We start from the raw sequence: 23431 nt of genomic DNA on the forward strand, positions 1-23431 counted from the left end.
AGAGGGGGTTGTATGTCTGTGGACTGGGTTGAGGACAGCCGAGTCCTCACACACGTGGCGCGCGTTTGCCCAGCATTTTACGAAAAGCTGCTTTGTGGAGCGGTGTCCGCAGACGCTGTTGTGTGCGCGCTTCTCCCCTGCCCTGGTGGGAGCAGCCTCGTGAGAAAGCACAGGCTTCGGAGCGGGCGGTGTGCTCAGCGTGGTCCCTGCCGGAAGCGCACTGGACTCACTGAGTCCGAATTTCTGGGTGTGGAGCCTGGGTGACACCCCACACCCACTGCGGAGCACGCACTCCCAGGAGTCTCCGCGAGGGGCTCAGGTCTGAGGCGTGTGAGAGCCCCTGCCCTGCGCCAGGACCTGTGAGCAGGTCGCTGTGCAGACCAGCTGCTTCGCCCTGGATCCGTGTTGCTCACGCGCTCCGTGCCTGTGGGCGTCTGTCCCCATGTTTCCGGAGTGCAGGGTCCTCGGGGCCCTTGAGTCACTGGAGAATCGGATGTCGTGTTCAGCATCCTAACTAGGGCTGGCACATTTTATTACATATTGTTCAAACTTAAACCTTTGCAGTTCAGTACAGACCACGTGAAACTACCACCGACAGAAATAGGGCCTAACCACGCACCCGCTCCCGGATCAGGCGGGCCAGGCAGACGGCGCGTGCGCTGGACAGCTGTGGTGCCGTGGGCTCCACGCCGGCGGGGCTCACGTGGAGTTCATGCATTGAGAGTCTTGTTTGTCCCTGTGAGTGATTTATCACTGACACAGGCGTCAGAATTCCTTTCTAAAATTCCTAATAAATTGTTTTTCTTAAATCCTCACCTGAGGATATTTTTTTATTTGTCTTTAGATAGAGTGGGAGGGAGGGAGGGAGGGAGAGGAAGAGAGAGAGAGACTTCAACAGATTGCCTCCCCGCACGACCCAACCAGAGTCTGGGACTGAACCACAACCGAGGTATATGCCCTTGACTAGAATCAAGCCCACGACTCTGGTCCGTGGGCCAGAGCTCTAACTGCTGAGCCGAACCTGCCAGGGCAAATTCCTAATGAGTTTTAAGTTATTTTGAACATTTCTTACTTAATTCCTGTCAAGTATTTTATTATTTTCCTGCTGACTTTAGATCCGTCCACTGAGTCGGTCTCAGCGCCTGCTGGAGGCTCAGTGCGTGGCGGCAGCAGGCTGCCCACAGGTGGCAGTGGGGCGCGGGCCTGTCCCGGCCCCGGAGGGCACGGCCCGGAAGCAGAGTGCCGCGAGGGGCTGCAGCCGTGCGAGGGGCGCGGGGCGCGGGGCACGGTGCCGTGGCGGAGTGGACCAGAGTTGCACAAACTTGGGCAGAGTGCGGTGTGTCCCCCATGCTCCGAGCCTGCTGTCATTCTCGCTGCTCCATGAGCGCTGCCCCGTGCAGGGGCTGGGGGGAGGACGGAGAATGTGTAGGGAGAGCACCTGCCCGAGCGAGTACGGCGCCGGCTGGCACAGGGCACTGAGGGGAAGGAGCACGGCGGCTCGGCCGCGGCACACACTGCCACATGGTGGACTGCGGCGGCGGGAGTTCTGGGGGAGAGGCCACCCGAGTCATGCTGCCGCATCACCTTCATCTACTCACGTTCTAGGTACCAAAGCAGTCAGACGCACAGCCTCATTCTGAAAACCCGAGTCGCCACGGTGAATGCGGGAAGAAGCAGGTGTCCTACCGAACGGACATCGTTGGCGGTGTGCCCATCGTCACTCCCACTCAGGTGACCGCTTCATTCTTCTCCGGGAGGTGACTTTGCAGCTGCGCATCGGCTTCGTGTTGTCACCAAGCCCACAGCAGCACCTCTTCTGAACCAGCAGTCAGTGAGCACAGCCACGCGTGGGTTTCTTCATTTCAGAGCGTGTTTGTTGTAACAAATTAGAAGTCCCAGATAAACAACACTTCACTTCCATGTTTTTCTCAGCCTTTCTTCCCTGTACTTTTGCCCCCAGTAATGGAGATACAATCAGACTTGGACAACACGGGTTTGAACTGCATGGCTCTGTTTACACGCAGATGTTAGTCAATCCCTGTTCTGTTTTCCATCGTGTTGGGAGCCTGGGGTGCAGAGGGTGGCTGTCTGCGTGGACCTGTGCCATTCACGGAAGGCACTTGAGCACCTGTGGACTCTGGTATCTGGGGGGTGCCGTGACCCAGTCCCCTGCAGATACTGAGGGACGACTGAGTTTTGGGGCATCCCTAACCTCCGTGTTGTCCAAGGGCCAGCTGTCCTTTGTTAACGGCTTTTTCCACTCACATCTCAAATGTATTTCAAGCCATCAGAAATTATTCTTCATCATTTCTAATGACCGTGTAGTGTTTTGTTGCTGGTGTCTCGAGAAAGGCATCTCAGAGGACCCACGCAGGAATTGACGCACAGCGGCAAGACTACTGGGGTGAAGGGAAATACTGCCCCCCGGGGATGTGGAGGGCGGGTGGGCCCTGGCAACCACCACCGAGAGCCTTCGGAAGCCTCTGCACTTTTTCTTGGTTTTCAGGAAGGAGCAGGCTTGCTTCCTTTTTTTTTTTTAACTCCTCACCTGAGGATGTTTTTCTGTTTATCATCAGATGGGGGGGGGCTGAGAGAGAAGGTGTGGCTCCTATTCACTCGGGAGCGTCTGCTCCCTTGGCTCCACCCTTTCTCGGTAACCAGCCGCCTGTGCTGACGTTTTCACGTGAACGACCGCAGTGCACAGACCTGTTGGACAGAGCTGTCTCTTCTGTTCTCTCTCCCCAGTGAGCAGTGTGAGCAGGGAACCGCTCTCCCCCGCGTGCTGCTGTCTACGTCTCCCTGCCGGCAGCACCCTGCGCCACGCCGAGCGCTCCTCCCCCACACTCAGCAGCCGGGCGCCGGCCGGTGTCCTGGGCCCCGTAGGTTCAGGACTCAGTCCCGCAAGACTGCCCCCCGCCTTTGCCCTCTTGATGCCAATCGCAGGTCCAGGTGGCGGTTACCTGCTTCCGACCCATGGGCTGTACTCGGAGACCCCACGGTGCCCTCCTTGGGTTTCATCCACTTGCTAAAGCAGCTCACACAGAAGTAGGGGGACAGCTCACTGACTGTTCACGGGTCTGCTATGAAAGGGTGATGAAGGTCAGCGGAGCACCCAGAGGGACAGCTGCAGGGCAGGTGTGGGAGGGAGTGCGGAGCTTCTGTGCCCTCGCTGGGCATCTCCCCCTGCACCCCCGGTTCATCAGGCTGATGCTCTCTGAACCCCCCGTCATAACTCTGTTTGCAGCCCCTCTTCCCTCTCCGGAGCATGGGGTGGAACTGGGAGTCCCAAGCTCCTCATCCGGCTCGGTCTTTTAGGTGGCCAGTCCCCATGCAGGAGCCCCCATGCAGGGGCCCCCACAGTCCCCTCAGAGCAGACACTGTTCTCACCGGGAACTTCAGGGGGTCAGGAGCTCCGTGTCAGGAACTGGATCAAATACGAAATCACGGAACAGAGATGCTCTTGTCACTGAAGAAATGACAGGGTTGTAGGAAGCTCCTAGAAGTAAAATGGCCAGATCGAGGTGTCTGTGAACGTCTGTACTTCTTTAGGTCTGGCCTCGATGAGCTGAACAGAGGACCGGAGTTTTGACTCAGTTCTATCCGAAAAATACTGATGTGCTAAATTCTTATTTGAGTATTATAGAAAATACAAACTTATAAAAGTTACAAAAAATTAAACCTTTTGCGGGAGCTTCATGTCCTGTGTTGCTGCTGAGGGGGTCCTGTGGCAGGGACAGGCGCCGGCGGCTGAGAAACCGGCCGTTGGAGTTGCCGTTGCCTGGCCCTTCGTGACCGGTGTGCCTCTCAGCTTAAAGGCCTTGGCGCTTCATGAACCTTTAAAATTCAGTTCTGTTTTCCACCGTGATTTTCAGGCCTTTTCCAGGGGGCAGAGATTAGAGAAAGAATTCGAACTACATTAATGATTACAGAGTACTTTCTCTGTGCTGGGCAGAGGGTGTATCAGTGCGCGGAAATTCTCTGCTCCAGTGAGGTTACATTTTTCTCCAAGTTCAGTAAAATAATCTAGCCCTGGCCAGTGTGGCTCAGCGGTTAGAGTGCCGGCCCGCGGACCAGTGAGTCTCAGGTCTGATTCTGGCCAAGGGCAGGGACCTCGGTGGCGGTTTGTCCCCAGCCCTGGTCGGGGTTATGCAGGAGGAAACCAGTTGATATTTCTCCCTCTCTCCCCCTTTCTCTTCTTCTCTCCTTCCCACTCTATCTGAAGATAAATAGAAAATATCCTCGGGTGAGCATTTAAAAAAAAAGCATTTAGACTATATATTACCAAGAAAATGCCAAATCTCATTTGCATGATTAGTAACTATTGGGCCAGTGGTTAAGTGCTGGGAATACAAAGTGAAGGATACAATTAGTGCTGTCGACCTGTCCAAATGTAGGACAGGTTGGAATTCCTCAAGTTAGGGTTTGAGCACTTTGTTTTTCTCTTGAAATCTAGGAGAGCTGGAAAATGTGTGTTTGGCTGGTACGTGGTATTCTGCGTGATCGCGGTTGTGTGCCGTAAATAAGCAGGGAGCTGTGCTTGGGGTGAAAACCCGAGGGCAGCTAGATCGTTCTTTACAAGCATCGGGCTTTCGGGTAAAGACAGCACCTACACTGCAGCACTGTCAGAAGGGGTGCAGGAGGGGCTGCGCAGGCTCGGGGACCAGCCACAGAGCTGCTGGAGGCGTCGTCGAGAGCACAGCACGCAGGAGGGAATTGGTGAGCTTGACCTCATCAAAATGCACGACGCTGGGTGAAGGGAGGCTCCCATTGGGGGAAGGAGTTTGCAGACCACACGCCCAGCAAGCACCCGGACGGGATGGGGAACTAGCAGCCTCACAGTGAGACAGTGCGGTCAGAGAGTGGGCGACTTCATGGGCGGAGCCCAGAAAGGGGAGGTGCAGGGGAAGACCACGGAGAGAGACCACGCACGCCTGTCGGACGACGCCCCTGGAAGGTGACGGAAAGGCCGGTGCTGACGAGGACGAGGAGACGGAGCACGTGCCCTCCCTGCCGGCCGCGAGGGCAGCGCCCTAGAGAGAGCCTGGCAGACTTTTATGAGTAAACTTGCAGTGTCTACGTGAGCCAGCAGCGACCCTCTGAGGCGTGCATCCCAGAGAAGCAGACTTACGCTCGCACACGGGTCTGCGCGTGAATGTTCCTAGCAGCTTCACCCTCATCGCCCCAACAGGAAATGGCTCAGATGCTCTTTAACGGGTGGATGGCCAGTGTGCTGCCGCCCAGCCGTGAGAACCTCTCGGTGACAAGAAGGGACGGGCATTTGATATGGGGAGCAGCCTGACGGAGCTCCAGAGAGCTCGGCTGAGTTAAAAAGGCACTTTCTTCTGGCCGGTGTGGCTCAGTGGTTGGGCGTTGGCCCTGCACCAAGAGGTCGCTGGTGTGATTCCCAGTCAGGGCACGTGTCCAGGTTGTGGGCCAATCCCCAGTGGGGGGCATGCAGGAGGCAGCCAGTCAATGTTCTCATCGATGTTTCTATCTCTCTGTACCTCTCCCTTCCTCTAACGTCCATAAAGACAAATTTTTTTAAAAAGCCACTTTCAAAAGCTCCCATTGATTTCACTTGTATTATGTTCTCTAAATGTTAGAAAAGTGAGATGGGGGCGGAGGAGTGGTTGCCAAGGGGTGGGGGGAGGGCTCAGAAGGTGGCCTCAGGGCCTGTGGTGACGGACACTGCTGTAGGTTGGCAGCGGGCAGGGAGGGTGTGAAAACGCATAGCGTGGTGCACATAGACAGACAGACTGCTTGTCCACCTGCTGGACTGCGCGTGGCCATGCAGCACCCAGTGTTCGTTTGCGGATGGCTGTGCTCACCGTTCCCCGTTGGGGGCACCGGTTTGGAGGGTGTGCAGGCCTTCCTGTTGGTGTTTAGCATCACTTCCTGTGAATCTATATGATGACATCAACAGGAACAGTGAAGCCCCCCGACCCTCAAAGGCACAGCTGGTGGGACTTTTGCAGAACAAGGGAACAGAAATCTGTGGTCAATCGGTGGTGGAGGCTGAGGTTTCCCTGGGGTGACTGCACGGCCTGCGGTGAGCTTTCCCTGTTCAGTGTTTCAGTTCCCGTCGACACCCAGCACCTCTGCTGTCTCAGGCGCACAGCACGGGCGACGGCCGCCCACGTGACAGCCCTGATGGCCGTGCCCGCCGTGCCGCCTGCGATGCTGCTGCCCGCACCTCTGCTCTCCGCCCCCGCGTGCTTCGGTGCCGAACCCTCAGGACACTTTTTTTTGCTTCATTTTAGAAAGAAGAAGTTAGTGACTGTGGCGAAGGTGCTGACAGAAACCATGTGAAACGGTCCCAAAGCCACCTGCCTCACCTTGCCCCCAAACCCTCCTCCGACAGTGCGGTCATCAAGGCGGGCTACTGCGTCAAGCAGGGGGCGGTGGTGAGTACCAGAGTGCGCAGTGCGCCCCGCGAGCCTCAGGGGCCAGAGGGCGCCGGCGAGGCGTCTGGAGTGGGATGCTCGGAGCGCGGTGCTGTTCTTTCCTGGGTCTGTGAGCAGCTGGGCAGATCAGTTCTCAGTGTCCCTGACCTTCATTTCAGATGAGCTTTCCTAACTTTATTTCAGAAGGTTTTTCTGTGGGTCCCCCTGCCCTTGGGAGTGGGTAGGGGAAGAGCAGGGAAGAGGGCCGGGGGTGCGGTGTGGACGTCATCTCAACACCACCCCACTGGATGTTGGGCTGACCTCACTTGAAAGCTCTGTGACCTTGGGCTACTTCGCCTTTCAGCCTCTCCGTTCCTTTGGAAGGAGAGTCGTGACACCTGCCCTCCAGAGGCTCCTTGGGGAGGGGTGAAGTAGAGGGTGCCTAGTCCTGGGCGAGCCCAGGCCCCTCACGTCCAGGCCTGTGCGGGGCACACTGCCCAGTGTCTCTGACACGTCCTGCTTCCCGTGTGAAGGTGGGGGCAGGGCTCCACTCCCTGTCTGCAGTCAGCACCCTGAGCCTGACCCCGTGCCGGGCCTCCTCCCGAGACGGCCCTTGACTCTCGAGTCCACAGCCACCTGGAGACACCCAGGTGCTCGCACAGACGCTCACTGACAGAGGTCGTGGTGCGGAGCAGGTTCGCTGTCGGTGCAGAGCGCCTGCTGGTGGGGAGACTCGATGGGGTTCAGTGACCTTCCTGTCCTCGCTCTCAGGCCCTGGAGAGAGCTTATGTTGTTGGGTTGGAGGTGGGAAGGATGGGGAAGTGCTTTTTTTTTTTTTTTTTTTTTACTTTTAGAGCATTAAAAATATGCATCTCTGTTATCCACTCATGTGATAGAAGCTAACAACCGGCCACCAGGGCTGGATTGGGGGTCAAAGCCCAGGCAGCAAAGACGCGCGGTCTCAGGACCCCTCGCTGGGGAGGGCGCTGTGCCCTCTGCAGGGGCCGCAGTGGGGTCAGGTCCGGGTGATGCAGCGGCCGCAGCGTGCGGCCCTCCGGGGACAGAGCCTCACGTCTGTGTTTGTCTCGCAGATGAGGAACTGGAAGAGGAGGTACTTTCAGCTGGACGAGGACACGATCGGCTACTTTAAGTCCGAGCTGGTACGTCGCTCGCCACAGAGCCTCCTCTCCGAGTCCGAGACGCGCTCCAGGGTGGTGTTTATACATACATGTGACTTCTTGTCCCCGCTTCTACTTCTAGAATAGTTAAACTCTGGTTTGAGAGGCACATACAACTCAGACTTTGCTGCGATGCTTTTGGTTAACGGTATCTTTGTTAAATCCACCTTAAATGAAAAGGTCCTATCTTCAAAGGATCCCACCTGGAAAGAATTAAAATGTCAGAGCCCTCAGTCCCTGGTGTCCGTGAAGGGCCCTGGAGGAGGGGAGGCAGAGTGTCTGCAGGCCGCGTGCAGCCCCGCGCTCCCGTCCTTCCTCCCTGCTCTGTCCAGGGCTTCCCGTCGGGTTCGCTGCGAGGCCTCTTCATGCACCTCGTTCGGTTCTGTCGGAGGCGGAATCAGACTGAAGTCCCCTCTCTCGCTGGTGTGAGCGTCGTCCTCATGTAAACATTCGTGTCACGTGATGACACGTCTGCACTTGACACAGCTGACCTGCCTCCTCTTGTTTTCGGGGCCTCTGAGGGACAGAATGCAGGCAGCACGCGCTGCCGGGGGCCTCCCTCGGAGCGGCCTGAGCTCCGTGGGCCATGCGCGGCTGCCGAGTGCTGAGATGAGGGCGGTGGTGTGACGGGGGAGCCTGGCTTTGTTTGATTTTAAACGAAAATGGATTGTATCTGCCGTCTGTCGACTGACATCAGTCGTTGCGCACGGCCTGTGGCGCTGTGCGGGTGGCCCAGCACCAGAGAGGAGGAGGAGAGCTGGTTCCCCTCGGGTCTGTTCCTCTGGGAGGCTTTGACTGCACGCCTCCCGGTCCCTGCTGCCCGCTCCGCTCCTGGGTCTGTGCGCTCCTGTCTCCACCAGGAGCTGACCGCTGGGAGGTCCTTGGTGCCTCTGAGCTGTGGACGCGGCTCCCAGTACTTGCTGAATAAGCAGCAGTTCTTGTGAGTGAAGGTGACGTGGCCCAGCAAGAGCCCTGTCGCAGCAGGGCCTTTGTCCACTCAGATCAGGGCCTCGGCCGGAAGTGCTGTCGCTCGGCTCAGAGAGCACAGCCCGTGTCTCCGGCTGCACAGGGCTCGGCTGGCCGTCGGCTCCTGGGCAGTCGTCCGTGCTCCGCTCATCACACTCGCTGTGGCTGGCGCTGTCCTCGGGGCCGGGAGGGAGCAGCCAGCGATGCCCGGCCTTCGGGAGCTCAGTGCCCGGTGTTAAACAGTGGAGGGTGTTAAACACTCACTGAACCTGGAAACCTGCATGCGGGCGTCGAGCTGCGAGGCTGGGACAGGAGCTGAGCTCCTGGGGGCAGGGACGTGTGTCTTCAGGGCGTGCCGGTCAGGACACACGGAAAGAGCGTGAGCACCGCTCCGCTTCTCTGCAGCCTCGGGCGTCGGGGGTGCCCGGGTGGCTGCGGGCCAGGGCGGTCAGGCAGGCGCCCTGGTGTGCCATCCCGTGCGCACAGCATCCTGGGTAAGGTTCGCGATCGCACCTGCCCCTCCAGAGGGTGCTGGCAGGAAAGTCCCAGGGCCCGCGACGTGTCCTGAGAACGGCTGTCACCGTGCTCCTTGGCCCGAGCCTGGCTGCAGCGGGCAGTGGCGTGGTGACGGCTCCTGGTCAGGATGGGGTGCCCGAGAGCTGGAGTCTGACTCGGGGGCTTCAGGGGCTTCAGACTGTAAGCAGTTTGTTCGCTTATCTATTTTCAGATTCTCAAGAATGGTATCTGATGAAAACTGATGTTTTAAGTATATAAGGGCCCCGCTGGTGTGGCTCAGTGGTTGAGCGTCGACCCTGCACCAAGAGGTCGCCGGTTCAATTCCTGGTCAGCGCACATGGGCCAATGAGGGTGTCTATCTTTCTCTTCCTCTCCCTTCCTCTCTCTCTAAAAGCAAATTAAAACATTTTTAATAAAAGGGCTTTTTAACAGAACCTCTTGGTCAGGGCAAGTTGAGCGTGCGGGACGCAGAGCCGTCCCTGCGTGTCCGCCCCCAGGCCCCCGCGTCGTCAGCACGGTGCTCGTTCTGTGTCCTCAGGGTCACCGCTTCCTCCAGGCTTCGCAGCAAGTCCCAGACGTGGTCGTTTCGCCCGTAAATATTTTAGTATGTGTCTCTAAAAGATAAGATTTAAAAGTGTTTTTTAGTAAGTGTAAAAGATTTATGTCCGCCTGGCTGGTGTGGCTCAGTGGTTGAGCACCGACCCATGGACCAGGAGGTCACTGGTTCGATTCCTGGTCAGGGCGCAGGCCCAGGCTGTGGGCCAGATCCTCGGGGGGGGCGTGCAGGAGGCGGCCAGTTGATGTTCTCTCATCGGTGTTTCTCTCTCTCCCTTGCCCTTCCTGTCTCTCACAATCAGTAAAGAAAAAGAAAGCTGTGTACAACTGAAAACTGGAGAAAGCATTTGTAGCACGTGTCAGAGATAAAACATTAACACCCCTAGTATATAAAGAATCTCAAACTTAGGGGCAGGGGCCCTTCCTCATCATTTTTCCCTCTTTCTCTCCCATCAATCCTGAGCAATTCAGACCTAAATTCTTTAGGTGGGAAGAATCCACGTAGGCATCCGTGGTAGCAGGCGGGAGCAGAAGGGCCCGAGCAGGCAGGTGTGGGCAGAACGGGGGCCGTCCCGGCAGGTCGGGGCAGCAGGGAGCAGAGAGCAGGCGGCAGGGGCGGAGAACGCTCCCCTGCGCCTGCTGATAACACAGGAAATTCCTGCGGTGACAAGAGACCAGCATTCCCCCTGCTGAAGGAGTGATGGGTACGGAAGAGAGAATGTCTGTTAGGTTGGAGTTGGGAATGCTGCTGAGCACTGTTCACATGGACAGACAGACGTGCAGGGGATGTGGATGAAAGGGGTGTGTGTCTACACGTGCCTGTGTGCATTGACGTGGTCCCCGCTCTGTGCCCTGGGAGCGCTCCTGTCCACCGAGAGAAGCCAGGCTCCCTGAAGAACTGGCAGGTTTCAGAGCCGGGACAGGAGCAATGTCTCAACCCTGAAAAGCAGGGATGTGCCCATAGACTGATAGGGACATGTTATTTGGGGCAGTTTGGTCATTAAAAGGAGTGATGACGGTGACGCATGATTGCCCACCAACAGAACAGCTGAGCGAGTGTGTGCTCGCACTGCGCGGACGATGGGGCTGGCTTAGCCACACCGCACGAAGGAGCAGGGGCTTCACACGAAGAAGCGGGCGGCACCCTCTGGTCAGGTGACCGAGTGACGCGTGCGGGGATGCGTGTCACTGCGTTGTCCCAGACACCCGCGGGAGGGCCGTCCTGCAGAAGCTCCGCTCCAGTCTCCAGCGGGGTCAGGACTGGGAGTCAGGGAAGCACAGAGACAAGGCAGTAAGTGCAGCCTGTGACCCTAAGCTGAGTTCTTGTGCGTTACTAAAAACATTTGGGTACACTTCCAATTTTGGTGTTTGTGTAGTGACGATGATGAGGAGGTCTTGTGGGAAACACACTGAATACTCAGGAGTAGGAGCAGGTCAGCACCTCTCTCGGAAATGGTTTAGGGAAATCGGTTCTTTGTGCCAAGTTTGCAGCTTTTGTCTAAGTTTGTGGTTGATTCAAAGTTTAAAAAGAGAGAAAGGCAAAGGGAAAATGTCTGGTAGGAAATGAGCAGAGGACATGAATAGATAGTTTATTTACAAAGAAGTTAAAATGGTCCTTAAACATAAAGATATTTTAATATCACTTGTAATTAGAGAAGCACTGATTAGAAAAACACCAACATGACTTCACCTCTGTCATGAGAAATCCACGGCTGAGTGAACAGACGGGCGAGTCCTCCCCCCAAGTGCCCTCTGACAGAGGCCCCCTGGGACCTGCTGGCCTCGAGCGGGGGCAGGGATCGTGCAAGCTGAGCCCATCCAGAACATCTGGTTCTGACAGAAAATAAGGACGTGGCCCTGAGAAATGACGGGATGTGTCAGGGCACAGAAGCCAACTTGAAACTCAGACTGTTTGAGCAAGAAAATAAATGGCAATAACGGGTCATAACTCAGAGTTCGATGAGTCATCAGTAAATAAATGGAGACAGAAAAGCATTTTCTTAAAGTGCCAGCTAATGTATGCAGATGAATTGATGGGGTTAGAAAAATCATCCTTTGGGAAATGGTTTTAGGTGGGAATCTTGAATGTTTGATCAACGAGAGGGCAAAATCGTGCTAGGAAATGGGGTGTTAGGCTCCAAGTAGCTCCCCACACGGGATCTAATGACGTCGCGGGGGGAGTCATTGACAGCTGCTGGGGAGCACATCCTCGCAGGCGTCGGGGCTAGCACACTGACGTGGCAGACCACTGCCCTGCGCCGAGAAGGGTGCACTGTGAAGAGCACACCCTCACGTCTGTGGCTTCCTGCCCGAACCGTGCAGCCTGTCTCAGCACGGCCTGCGTCAGGCAGACCCAGCGAAGGGCGTCTGCCTGGCTTCTTCAAACTGTCAAGGTCAAGGAAGGCTGAGGAATTCTTCCCCAGTCAAGGCTGAGACATGACGACACCCTGGATCAGAAAACATGTAGGATTTCTTCTGCCATGAGGGGTGCAGCTGGGGCAAGGAATGAAATCAGAAAATGGGGTGTATGCAGCACCAAGAAGTGGGGTGTTTGGTTTTCCCAATTGTACTTGGCTGTAGGAGAACATTCTTGTTTCGGGGAATGGCACTCAAGTCTTCAGTGGTATAGGTGCATCACAGCCACGAGCTGCCTTCAAGCATTAGGGGAACAATGCAGTGTATCATGTTCACATAAGTGCACAAACACAGTGATTTAGCCAATGGGAAATGGTAACATCTTGGTAAACAGGATGCAAGGTACACAGAATTTTAAGTCTGAAATTATTTTAAAATGAACTGTTTTGTAAAAGTTTAAAGAAAGATTTGTGATTTTGCAAAAGCCTTCAGCTTTGGTTTACTTTTTTCCTCAGTCACATGCTGTCCTGTTCAGTAAACACAGTGTACAGTGCTTCATGGAATGTAGAGTACAATGTTATGCTGTTAGGAACTGGTTATGTCTTATGTTTGTATCTTCCATCTAGTTTTGTAGCCTGGGATCGGGTACTTAGCAGGTCTAACCCTGTTTCCTCGGGTGATGAGCGGTGCGTGCGTGGGGGGTGGGAGGTGAGAGGACACATCTCAATCTGCAGCTGGGCCGGACCTGGTGTGTGTTGGGTGCATTGATCTTGTTAAAACGCTGTGTTCGTAGAAAAGTGTTAGTCTTAAGCCCTAGGCGGTTTGGCTCAGCGGTTAGAGCGTCAGCCTGTTTTCCAGAGAGACCGAAGTTCAGTTCCCGCTAAGGGCATGTGCTTCGGTTGCAGTTTGTCCCCGGCCCTGGTTGGGTCTTGCCGGTGGCAGCCACTCGGTGTGTCCCTGTCACATCGATGTTTCTCTCTTCCTCTCTCTCCCTCCCACTCTATCTGAATAAAAATATGGAAAAATGTCTTCAGGTGAGGATAAAAAAAAAAAGAAAAACAAAACAAAACGCTGTATTCGTAGAAAAGTGTTAGTCTTAAGCCCTGGCTGGCTTGGCTCAGCAGTTAGCGCCTCAACCCGAGGACCAAAGAGTCGCAGGTCCGATCCCAGTCAAGGGCACGTACCTCGGTTGCGGTGCGTCCCTGGCCCGGATCGGGGTCATGCGGGAGGCAGCCAGTCGATGTCTCTCTCACATGGATGTTTCTCTCTCTGTCCTTTTCTCTTCCTCTCTCTCCCTCCCAATCTATCTGAAGATAAATAGAAAAATATACTCAGATGAGGATTAAAAAAGTGTTAGTCTTAAAATACGCATTTACCTAAAGTATTTGGGTGTGCACTGCTCTGGTGCCTCCCATATCGACATGGTGTCCTGGAGAGGAGCGCGCCGCTGTGGTTCGTGGGCGCTGATTGGGGTCTCGTGGCTGACGGCCTTCAATTGGCTACATTGTCATTGAGCCAGAAACTGTGAATGTGGGTTGTGTACCACTTTCCTTGTTTCAGACCACAGGGTGTGCAAGGTGTGGTATTTGAGCTGTTCTGATGCTGGATAGTTCCAGAAGGTCGAATTCTGTCTTAGATTTGCTGCAAGAAAGAAGCACAGCCCGGCCAGTGTGGCTCAGTGGTTGAGTGTCGTCCTGTGCACCAGGAGGTCATGGTTCAATTCCTGGTCAGGGCACGTGCCCGGGTTTCGGGTTTGGTCCCCAATAGGGGGCATGCAAGAGCAGCCAATCGAAGTTGCTCTCTCATCGATGTTTCTATCTCTGCCTCTTCCTCCTTCTCTCTGAAATCAGTGACAACATTAAGAAAGAAAAGCATAATTTTTACATAAATCTCAAAAAAAGACAACTGACTTTGAGAGGATTTTAAGAATATACCTTGTGTGTCTGTTTGTTTTTGGCCAGGAAAAGGAGCCTCTCCGCGTCATACCACTGAAGGAGGTGCACAAGGTCCAGGAGTGCAAGCAGAGGTGAGCACCAACTCTGACCAGTGTGTGTGTGCGCGCCGGTGCGGCCCGTGTGTGCGTGTGTGTGCGCGCGCCTGTCAGTGCGGCCCATGCGTGCGTGCGTGTGCATGTGCGGCCCGTGCGTGTGTGTGTGCGTGCACCTGTCAGTGTGGCCCGTGAGTGCGTGTGTGTGTGCATGAGCAGCCTGCGCATGTGTGCACCTGTTGGTGCGGCCCGCGTGTGTGCGTGCACACGCGCGCCAGTGTGTGTGTGTGTGTGCGCGCACGCGCGCCTGTGGGTGTGGCCCGCGTGTGTGTGTGAGCGCGCATGCCGGTGTGGCCCGTGTGTGTGTTTGTGAGTGTGTGTGTGCGCCTGTCAGTGCAGCTTGTGCGTGCGTGTGTGCGTGCATGTGCAGCCCGTGTGTGTGTGTGTGTGTCAGTCGGTGTGGCCCGTGCGTGCATGTGCGGCTTGTGTGTGTGTGTGCATGTGCAGCCCGTGTGTGCGTGTGTGCCTGTCGGTGTGGCCCACACGTGTGTGTGCGCGCGCGCCGGTGCGGCCCGTGTATTGTGTGTGTGTGTGTGTGCCTGTCGGTGCAGCCCGTGCGTTTGTGTGCATGTGCAGCTCGTGTGTGTGTGTGTGTGTGCGCCTGTCGGTGCGGCCCGTGTGCTTGAGTAGGGCGTTATTGCTCTGTATTCTACTCTTACTTTTAACCTCTGATGGTCGGGGATATGCTGAAACTTTAAATCCCTTACATTAAAGTATTGAGATTTTGCCCGGCCAGTGTGGGCCAGTGGATGGAGTGTCATTCCATGGACTGAGAGGTCCTGGTTCGATTCCTGGTCAGGGCACATGCCTGGGTTGTGGGCTCGATTCCCAGTGGGGGGCGTGCAGGAGGCAGCTGATCAATGTTTCTCTCTCTCTCTAAAAAAAAAATCAATTAAAAAATATTTGAAATAAATAAAGTATTGAGTTTTTTTGTTTGAAAGCTAAAAATTAGGAAACAATTCTTACAGTTACTAATGGAGAGAAAAACTTTTTTTTATCCTCACCCGAGAACATTTTTTTATTTTTTTCTCAGATAGAGTGGGAGGGAGGGAGAGGAAGAGAGAGAGAGAGAGAAACATTGATGTGAAAGGGACACATTGACTGGTTGCCACCTGCACAACCCAGCCAGGGCCAGGGACAAACGGCAACCGAGGTACGCGCCCTTAGCGGGAACCAAACCCGGGTCTCTCTGGACCACAGGCCGACGCTCTAACCGCTGAGCCAAACTGGCCAGCTCGTGAGAAAAACTTTAACATGAACAGCTGTCCTGTTGAACAGATTGTGTATAGTCTCAGCATTTCGAGGTTGGTGCAGACGAGGGCTCTGAGAGCATGTGGTAACTGCAGTGTTCCTCTGAGCAGACTGATTTCTTTTTAAAAACTTTGACTTTTAGAGTAGTTTTATCTACCTTGTCTAACATGTACATATAACTATGTAAAACTCAACGCAAAAATAAGTTGACAAAGTTGATAACTTGGTTTTGTTAAATCAGTATTTTACCTCTAATATTTACTCTTACTGATGCATGTTTGTTATGGGTGCATAAGTGAAAACAAACTTTCAAACAACTGCTGTGTAAGTAACTTGGACATTTTTTGTTAACAGTGATATAATGATGAGGGACAATCTCTTTGAAATTGTGACATCGTCTCGGACTTTCTATGTGCAGGTGGGTGGTACTTTGGAGATGGTAGGTCCTCTTCATGGGGAATTAATAATGTTAGAGGTGAAGTAAACTGGTAGCTTACGAAAATAAGCAAAAAATAAGACAACTGTAATTCAAAAAGTGTTCTATCTAAGGTTATTGGTAGGTTCGTATGTTCAGCAAATAAAGCTATTTGTTACCATGAGTTAGTCGAATAGAATTAGGTTATATTTGGGGGGAAAGGGGGGTGCTACTCTAACTTAAAGGCTCAGGATGTGGCCCGGCCGGTGTGGCTCCGTGGTTGAGCGTCGACCCATGCACCAAGAGGTCGCTGGTTCGATTTCTGGTCAAGACGTGCCCAGGTTGTGGGCCCGATCCCCAGTCGGGGGCATGCAGGAGGTGGCCAATCAATGCTCTCTCTCATCAATGTTTCTGTCTCTTTCTCTCTCTAACATCAATAAAGAAAAAATAATTTGTAATTAAATAAAATAAAGGCTAAGGATATATTTTCAACTTGGATTAGTTTTGCACATATTTTGGGTTTTTGATTATATCATTTTTGTGGTTTATAAAAGGGCTCATCAGCCCATAACAAAAGCAGACAGTAGAGTCTCACTGAGGGTGGGTCGGCATCCTGTGTTTAAGTCTTAAACTGCTTTTACTGACCACATTAATTAAGTTAGAATTGTTTTTAAAAGAACGATTGTTTTTGCTTCATGAAACTGACATGCTCATGGCGGAGATTTATAGGGAAATGGGAAGAGAAGGGCTGACGGCTCCGACCGCTGAGCCAGACCCCAGGCAGGCCCTTCGTCTGCATCGCGGGAAGTCGTGCGATCGTGAGGGTCCGCAGGCGGACCGCGCCCTGCTCGCTCCGCGCAGCTTCCTGACGTTCGTTCGCTGTGAGAGACACTGGGGAACGTTTCTACATCTGCCTGAAGTTTTCCTTCAGGATGTTTCTCGATCGGGAGTAACTGTTAGACCATGAACTTCCTTAAACCTCTTTATTTTGCCAAATTGATTTCTAGACATGTCCTCCTCTTTGCAGTAAATGAAGAAGGTATATGCTTTATTTTTGCCTTAGAATTTTTAAAAAGTATTTGTGTTCAAAAGTATTATCTTGTATCTTTAAAATTTTGGAATCTGGATTCCAGAATCTAGTAGTTGAGGGCAGTGTGTCTGCACCCCTCTGAGGGCCTGTTTACCTGGATCAAAGTCACAGTAAGGTTTGTGGTTCACATCGGAAGCCAAGGTCCTGCCGGGGAGCGGGCTCTGGACTGTGCCCCATGCTTCCTTGAGGATTATGGTGCTATAGAAGTTGTTTCTCCACAAGTAACGTTTCTCCACAAGCAAAGCCTGCTTTGAAGCCATTTCTAGAAGGTTTTGAAATTGTTGCCTTGCAATGATTTTGCTGTTGACACTATTTATCACCAGAGGGTACACATTGGGTTTGTAGATGCAGGTGATGGTGTTGGGAGACTGACTGACGAGGCTTCCTTCCCGCAGGCGGACAGCCCCGAGGACATGCACAGCTGGATCCGAGCCGTCTCCGGTGCCATCGTCGCCCAGCGGGGGCCCGGCCGGTCAGCCTCCGCTGTAGGTCCCCCTTCTTGCGAGGTGCTCACTTGGGTTCCCCATCCTGTCAGGTTATTTCCTCCTCTCCTGACCCCTCTGGTTCCTTCTGCATCGAGAATTATTTGCATGGTGACTTTCCCACCAGTGCGACTTGCAAACAGACGACGCATCTCTGACATAATGCTACCTCGTGTCGTGTGCACGTGACTTTCTCTGCGCTGGGTCGTCTGGATGCACCATCAGGCAGCTGCACACAGGCGTCTGTCTCCCTGCTTCGTCTCAGCGGTTCTTAGCTGTCGGGAGGCCATGGGCTCTGGCCAGACCCGTTCTCCGGGCGGAGCCTGGCCTGCCGAGAAAGGAGCACCTTCCGCTTCAGCGGCTGGTGACCAGCCCCGTCCTCTGCTTCCTGCCCCTCAGTTCAGGCCCTTTGGCTGGACTGTGCCGCAAGGCGGTCTCATTCTCGTACGTTCATTTAAAGGCCACTGTCGCCTACAGCTTTCATCTTCTTGGTGGTAGTGAGACAGTCAGATTGAAGCAGTTAGACTTTCTCAGAAATAGGAAAAGGTTTTAATTCCTAATTGACCATGTTCAGGTGCATTGCAGGAGTGAGATTTGCCTTCAAAGCACTTTGGTCACTGGTCTCTGTGAAAGCACAAGTTCTAAGGAATGAAAACGAGTCTCGAAATACCGCACTTTGGTCTGCGAGTGTAGGCGGTGTGGCCTCATTGCCTAGAGTCCTCGTAGAGCCTGGATGTTCTGTGCTTCAGTATCTTCCTGGTGGTAACATTGTCTTAATGTTTCCTGCTGCTCGTAACTGCAGATCAGTATACAGATCCGTCTTGTGCCTTACGAGTCCTTCTCCTTACGTCCTGTTGGGGTCTCAGCCTCCTTTCCTGGTGTTAACTCAGTAACCGCCTGTGTTTCACGTGACCAGTCGGGTGTGAGACTGTCTGCAAAACACTGTGTTGGGAGCGGGGGCGTCGGAGAAGGGCCTGTGTCCTGCGCGCTGTGCTTGTGGTGGTCCCGGTGGACTGTCCAGCTGTGACTCGCAGCCTCTCAGCACCCTTTCTCCTCCCTCCCCCGTCGGTGACTCTAATCTTAGCTTTGCACTGTGTTCCAGATGCGGCAGGCCAGAAGGCTGTCGAACCCTTGCATACAGAGGTGTGCGCCCCGGACTGGTGGATGCGGCGCGTACGTGGCTCTCACGCAGACGTGCCTTCTCCCAGAGGGCCCGGCTCACCCCACTTACACCCCCGGAACGTGGCCTTGCCCAGACTGTGTGCGCTGCCGTAGCTGCGGGCACTAACGGGCTGCCCCACGCCGTCTCCGGTCGGAGACGGAGCTAGAAAATGATAATGAAAAATAGCACTTTACTAACTGAAAAAGTCCTGTTGAGCTGTCTTCTAAAAGGCAAATGACGGGATTGCACAAGTTCCCGTTTCTGTAGCTCACGCACCTGACCTTTTACACCCCCCACCTGACGTGCCCTGTCTAACCCCAGACTCCTGCATGCAGTGCTGGGCGAGCCCGCTGTGGCCGCGGGACGCTTGGCCCTCGGTGAGGCGTAGCCCCCTGGGGCCTGTCGTGCTGCCCCTCCGTGCGCCATTTCCAAGCCGCTGTGTCGTCAGTGAGCACTGCTCAGAACTACATGTGACGCATTGGAACGGTCATATTTAAAGATTTATTACGATTTGACATAGTTAGAAGCATATTGAAAGTGACATCATGACTGATCACTGTTTCATCACAGTTCTCATAAATGATTAAATGTGTAACCTGTCACTTTATAATCTCAAGCCATATGCATGTATGACATTCAAAACTAAACATGCAATTCAAAAAACAATGGAGAGACTGCTAGTGGTCGCAGTGAAACTCAGGGCGCGCACGACACGTAGTTCCTGGTGTTGGTTAAAAACGTGTTTTTGGACGGAGCTGTAGAGCTGGCCGCCCCGGCAGCACAGCTCAGGTGCACTGGACACGGTCCATCCGCTGACTGCCCCCACGCCGGCTCGGTGACGGCTGGCTCCTTCGTGGAGGTGGCCGTGGCCGCCTCGCTCTAACTCACTCTGAACACGCATCGCTCGGGGGGCTTGCTTGCTGCATGGCTCACGCTTCTCTGCTCGGCGCTGTGTGTTTCAGGGTGCAATCTCACTGAGGTACTAACCCGCGGTGTCGCGGGCCGTGTCTGACCGCACCCTCTTTGCAGGAGCATCCCGCCGGCCCCGAGCCCCAGTCCGTGCTCCGCCCTGCCGGCGCCCCGCATCCCGCAGCCGCTCGCAGCCGCTCTCTGGTCTCCAGCCTCACCGTGGAGAAGCGAGGATTTTACGAATCTCTTGCCAAGGTCAAGCCAGGGAGCTTCCAGGTGCAGACTGTCTCTCCAAGAGAACCAGCTTCCAAAGTGACTGGCCGAGCGCTGCTCAGCCCTCCGGAGCCAGACAGCGGCCCCGTGGACTTGGACGACGCGAGCCTGCCGGTCAGTGACGTGTGACACGGAGGCCTGGGACGCCCCCGCCACTCAGCCCCTCAATTTCCTCTCCTGAGGCTCCAGCCAAAGATGACAAAGGGTGAAATGGCTTCACGGCCCGTGTCCTATGCCTCGTCGACGTCCTCTTCGTGCTGGTGAACCGAGGGTCTGGGGAGGGGCCGCACCAAAGGGATCTCTTCAAAGAAGGAGGAAGGGAGACGCCACGTGGCTCCGTGTTGCATCCGAGCGCTGTGTCCTCATCTAGTGATGGGCACGGGGTGTGGTGTCTTTTCCTCGTGCATTTGACCATTGAAATGCTCATCAATTTAAAACATTGAAAATGCTTATTAATTATCTTGGTTGTTTTTAAAATGCTACTATGACTTCCTGTTAGATGGTTGCTATTTACCCTCTCTTACCGGTGAACGTGATAGAATGAAATGCCGCCAGACTGCGCTCACATCGTGCTGTCCGGTGCTGGGGGACTCAGCACAAGGCGTGTGCCGGGGTGACCACCTGGTGCCTGGGCCTCGAGGTGGCGCTGAGCTTTCATAAAGGATGCTGTTGGACCGTACGAGGGCTGTGGGTCGTCCTAGGGTGAGAAGTGGGGAGGAGACTGGAAACAGCTGTATCGCAGACACTTGTTTGGGGAAGGTAACGAGGGCTTGCAGTTGTCCGCTTTACTCGGTGAGGGTTATTTGGTGTGACGTTTCTGGGAGACCCGATTTTTTTATGGAAGTTTTGTACAAAGTTTTTATTTCTGTCCTTGGGTCAGTGAGAGACTCCGAGTTTATTTGCAGAGACACCTGCCCCAGGCACGAGATGTGGCTCTAACAACCCGTTCAAGTGCCTGTGTTTTCATCCCGCGCGTGCTCAGACGTCCTCTGTGGTTGGCTGTAAGCACTGGGGTGGAGGTAGATTTCCATGGCACAGCTGAATGTGTTAGATGAGGTATCGTTCTCTGTTGAGATGCAGGATGCTGGTGGTGTACGGCCTGTGCAGCAGTGTGTTTTCAGACATGAATCCGTGTGCACGGAACACGGGCTGCACAGGCACAGGCACCGCGCAGAGTCCTTGGCTGGAGGTGCGGCTGGGAGACTGGTTTGGGCGGGACCAGCTTTGCGGTTCAGTCTTGAACTTTTGCTTTAAGAAGATAGTCTTGAATCTCATGTGCTGCTATTTTTATGATGTTTTGCCATTTTATAGTATTGTTTTGTTTTGAGTTCATACCTGTCCTGTTTCTCCCTTTCATTGTCTAAGATGAGTTCTCGTCTGAGGACGACTTTCTCTCCTGCTGCAGCTGTGAGGTCCAGAGGTTCCTGTCTGTCACAGTACAGTTGCCATGGCGGCGGTGTGATGCACAAATGCACAGAGAACGCACCACTCCACCTTTCATTCATAAGCTAATGTTTTTAAAGTTATACTTGGAGTTTTCCTTTTTTGCAGCTACACTTGGAAAAGATAGAATGACAAGGTTTTAGGATCTGTCCCTTTTCTGTGCGTGGTCGTGGCTCTTTGAGTCCGTGCACACCAAGGAAGTCTTGGCGGACGGTCTGTGACGCTCAGGAGCCCGAGGCTGCTCTCTCTGCTGACCCTGCAGGGCGCGTCTGACCTGTCCTGTTTGGTGACGCTATAGCTGCATAGTGCGAAGGACTGTCTCCATTTCGAGACTTTTATGGAACTGCCTTTGTATTCTCTAGCATAGGACAACGTTCTTGTGATTTCTGGGGTCTTCTGGTATTTATCTCAATACTTTTATAATCCTATGAAAATTATTTAATTATTTTAAAACGTATACTTTTCTTGTAAATATGTCACATCTGAATTGTCAGAAATTTGAAAACCTTAATGTTTGCTGCGTTTTTTTTCTGTACATATAACATGCCTTCTTTCAGAATGGGATACACGCGTGCTTCCCAGTGTTTACTTTTACATGTCACCTTTCTATGTCCGGGTGAACACTGTACTGACTCGAGAATAAACTCAAAATTCATCCCAGCGTGTTTCTTACTTGGTCCATCTGTGTTCTCATGCGAACAGGTAAACAGCTGGTGCAGGTGTGTTTTGGTCAGTTGACTTGAGTTCATATACTTAAGGACAGATTCCTTGGTAACCTTTGAAAGACATAGCTTGACATGAAATTGCACAAGGAAAAAACGAATCTATCCCAGGCCGGTTTGGCTCAGTGGTTAGAGCGTCAGCCCGCAGACCAGAGAGTCCCGGGTTTGATTCCCGCTAAGGGCACGTACCTCCGCTGCAGTTTGTCCCCGACCCTGGTTGGGGTTGTGTGGGTGGCAGCCAGTCTTTGTGTCTCTCATATCAATGTTTCTCTCTCTCTCTTCCTCTCTCCCTCCCGCTCTATCTGAAGATAAAGCAAAAATGTCCCCGGGTGAGGATAAAAACAAAACAAAACTTGAATCTATGTGGGAAAAAAGCTTGCTTATTTTGCTGAAGTAAAACATGTTCTCAAAAGCAAAGTTGCACGTGTTGGCTTCAGAGCTGGTTTGAATGGCCGCTTGCCGGGCGGGGTTGGTGGTTGTGCTGACGAGGCAGGGGCTGAGTGCAGACGGCGGGGGTCCCCAGTGGCTGCTGACAGGCACTCACGACACCCCGCCCAGTGCCAGAGGCTGAGCTGGAAACCCGCTGTCTGCCCGGCAGTCCCGTCTGCTGTGGACACGGCCTCTGCCAACGCCCCTCTGTGTTGATGATTTTATTAACTGATGCAACCCGAGAAAAGTATTTTACATGTTTTTATTTTTTTAAAAATGAGAAAGTGCTGCCCAGGCCGGTGTGGCTCTGCTGAGCATCATCCAGTACACCGAAAGGTCACCGGTTCGGTTCCCCCTCAGGGTACATGCCCAGGGTGCAGGTTTGATCCCCAGTAGGGGTGCATACGGGAGGCAGCCGATGGGGGTTTCTTGCTCCCATCATTGTTTCTCTCTCCCCCTTCCTCCCTTCCTCTCTAAAAAAAAATCAATAAAAACATTTTTTAAAAAACGAGAAAGTTCTGAACTTTGTTGCTTTTATGAAAAAGAGATGCTTTCCCCAGCGTTTCTTGAACTTCTGGTCGCCGCTCAGGAGCGCCCCTGCGTGGCGCGCGGACCCCTGCCAGTGCCGCGGGCGGGAAGCGCGTGAATCAGCGACGTCGCGGCCGAGCCAGGTGGTGGGACTCTGTCTGCGAAGGGCCACCAGCCCACGCAGGGCTCGACGGCACACGCCTGCCGCGTGCTGCTTGCTGTGCCGGCAGATCTGCACGGTCCTTTGTAACGATTTTTGAAACTGTATTTTCCCCGACGCCTCACATGGGACACGTATCGCAAGTGTTGCTGAAGTGGGTTAGCCGTTAGTTTTGTTTGATGAAACAAACCTAGGATCCGTCATAATGACCCATTTAGAGAGAAGGGTGCCCTTAGGCATGTGTTGATGGCGCCACCTTCTGGTTGTGTGGTTGCTCAGTGTAAAATAAGACCATTTGGCCAGGCTGGTGTGGCTCAGTGGTTGAGACCCAGGCACCAGAGGTCACCGGTTCAGTTCCTGGTCAGGGCACATGCCCAGGCTGTGGGCCAGTCCCCAGTGGGGGGCGTGCAGGAGGCGGCCAGTCGATGTTTCTATCTCCCTTTCCCTCCCTCTCTCTCTAAAATCAGTAAAGAAAAATTATTTTTTAAAAATAGAAGAAAAATTTAAAAAAGACAATTTGGAGCCTTTCATTTTATCATACTCAGAAGATTAGAGACGATATGCAAA

At 53.7% G+C, this 23431-nt stretch overlaps 1 protein-coding gene across 5 annotated transcripts in view; it reads left to right on the forward strand.

The window, feature by feature from the left end:
- The window catches only part of PLEKHA1 (pleckstrin homology domain containing A1), a 52804-nt gene extending 31124 nt beyond the window's left edge, over positions 1-21680 (forward strand). For 3 of the 5 annotated variants that reach the window (XM_036265678.1, XM_036265679.1, XM_036265683.1), the window contains 7 exons: positions 1606-1731; positions 6261-6404; positions 7475-7543; positions 13915-13979; positions 15606-15669; positions 17152-17241; positions 19430-21680. In XM_036265678.1, the coding sequence (XP_036121571.1) occupies positions 1606-1731; positions 6261-6404; positions 7475-7543; positions 13915-13979; positions 15606-15669; positions 17152-17241; positions 19430-19711 (840 nt within the window). In that variant the 3' untranslated portion in view covers positions 19712-21680. Of the gene's footprint in view, positions 1-1605; positions 1732-6260; positions 6405-7474; positions 7544-13914; positions 13980-15605; positions 15670-17151; positions 17242-18340; positions 18412-19429 lie in introns of all 5 variants that reach the window. The other 2 variants (XM_036265681.1, XM_036265682.1) reach the window with 2 other exon arrangements.
- Positions 21681-23431: the final 1751 nt, after the last annotated feature.

This window comes from Molossus molossus, unplaced genomic scaffold (assembly GCF_014108415.1).
Source record: "Molossus molossus isolate mMolMol1 unplaced genomic scaffold, mMolMol1.p scaffold_m16_p_17, whole genome shotgun sequence".
NCBI classification, from domain to species: Eukaryota; Metazoa; Chordata; class Mammalia; order Chiroptera; family Molossidae; genus Molossus; species Molossus molossus.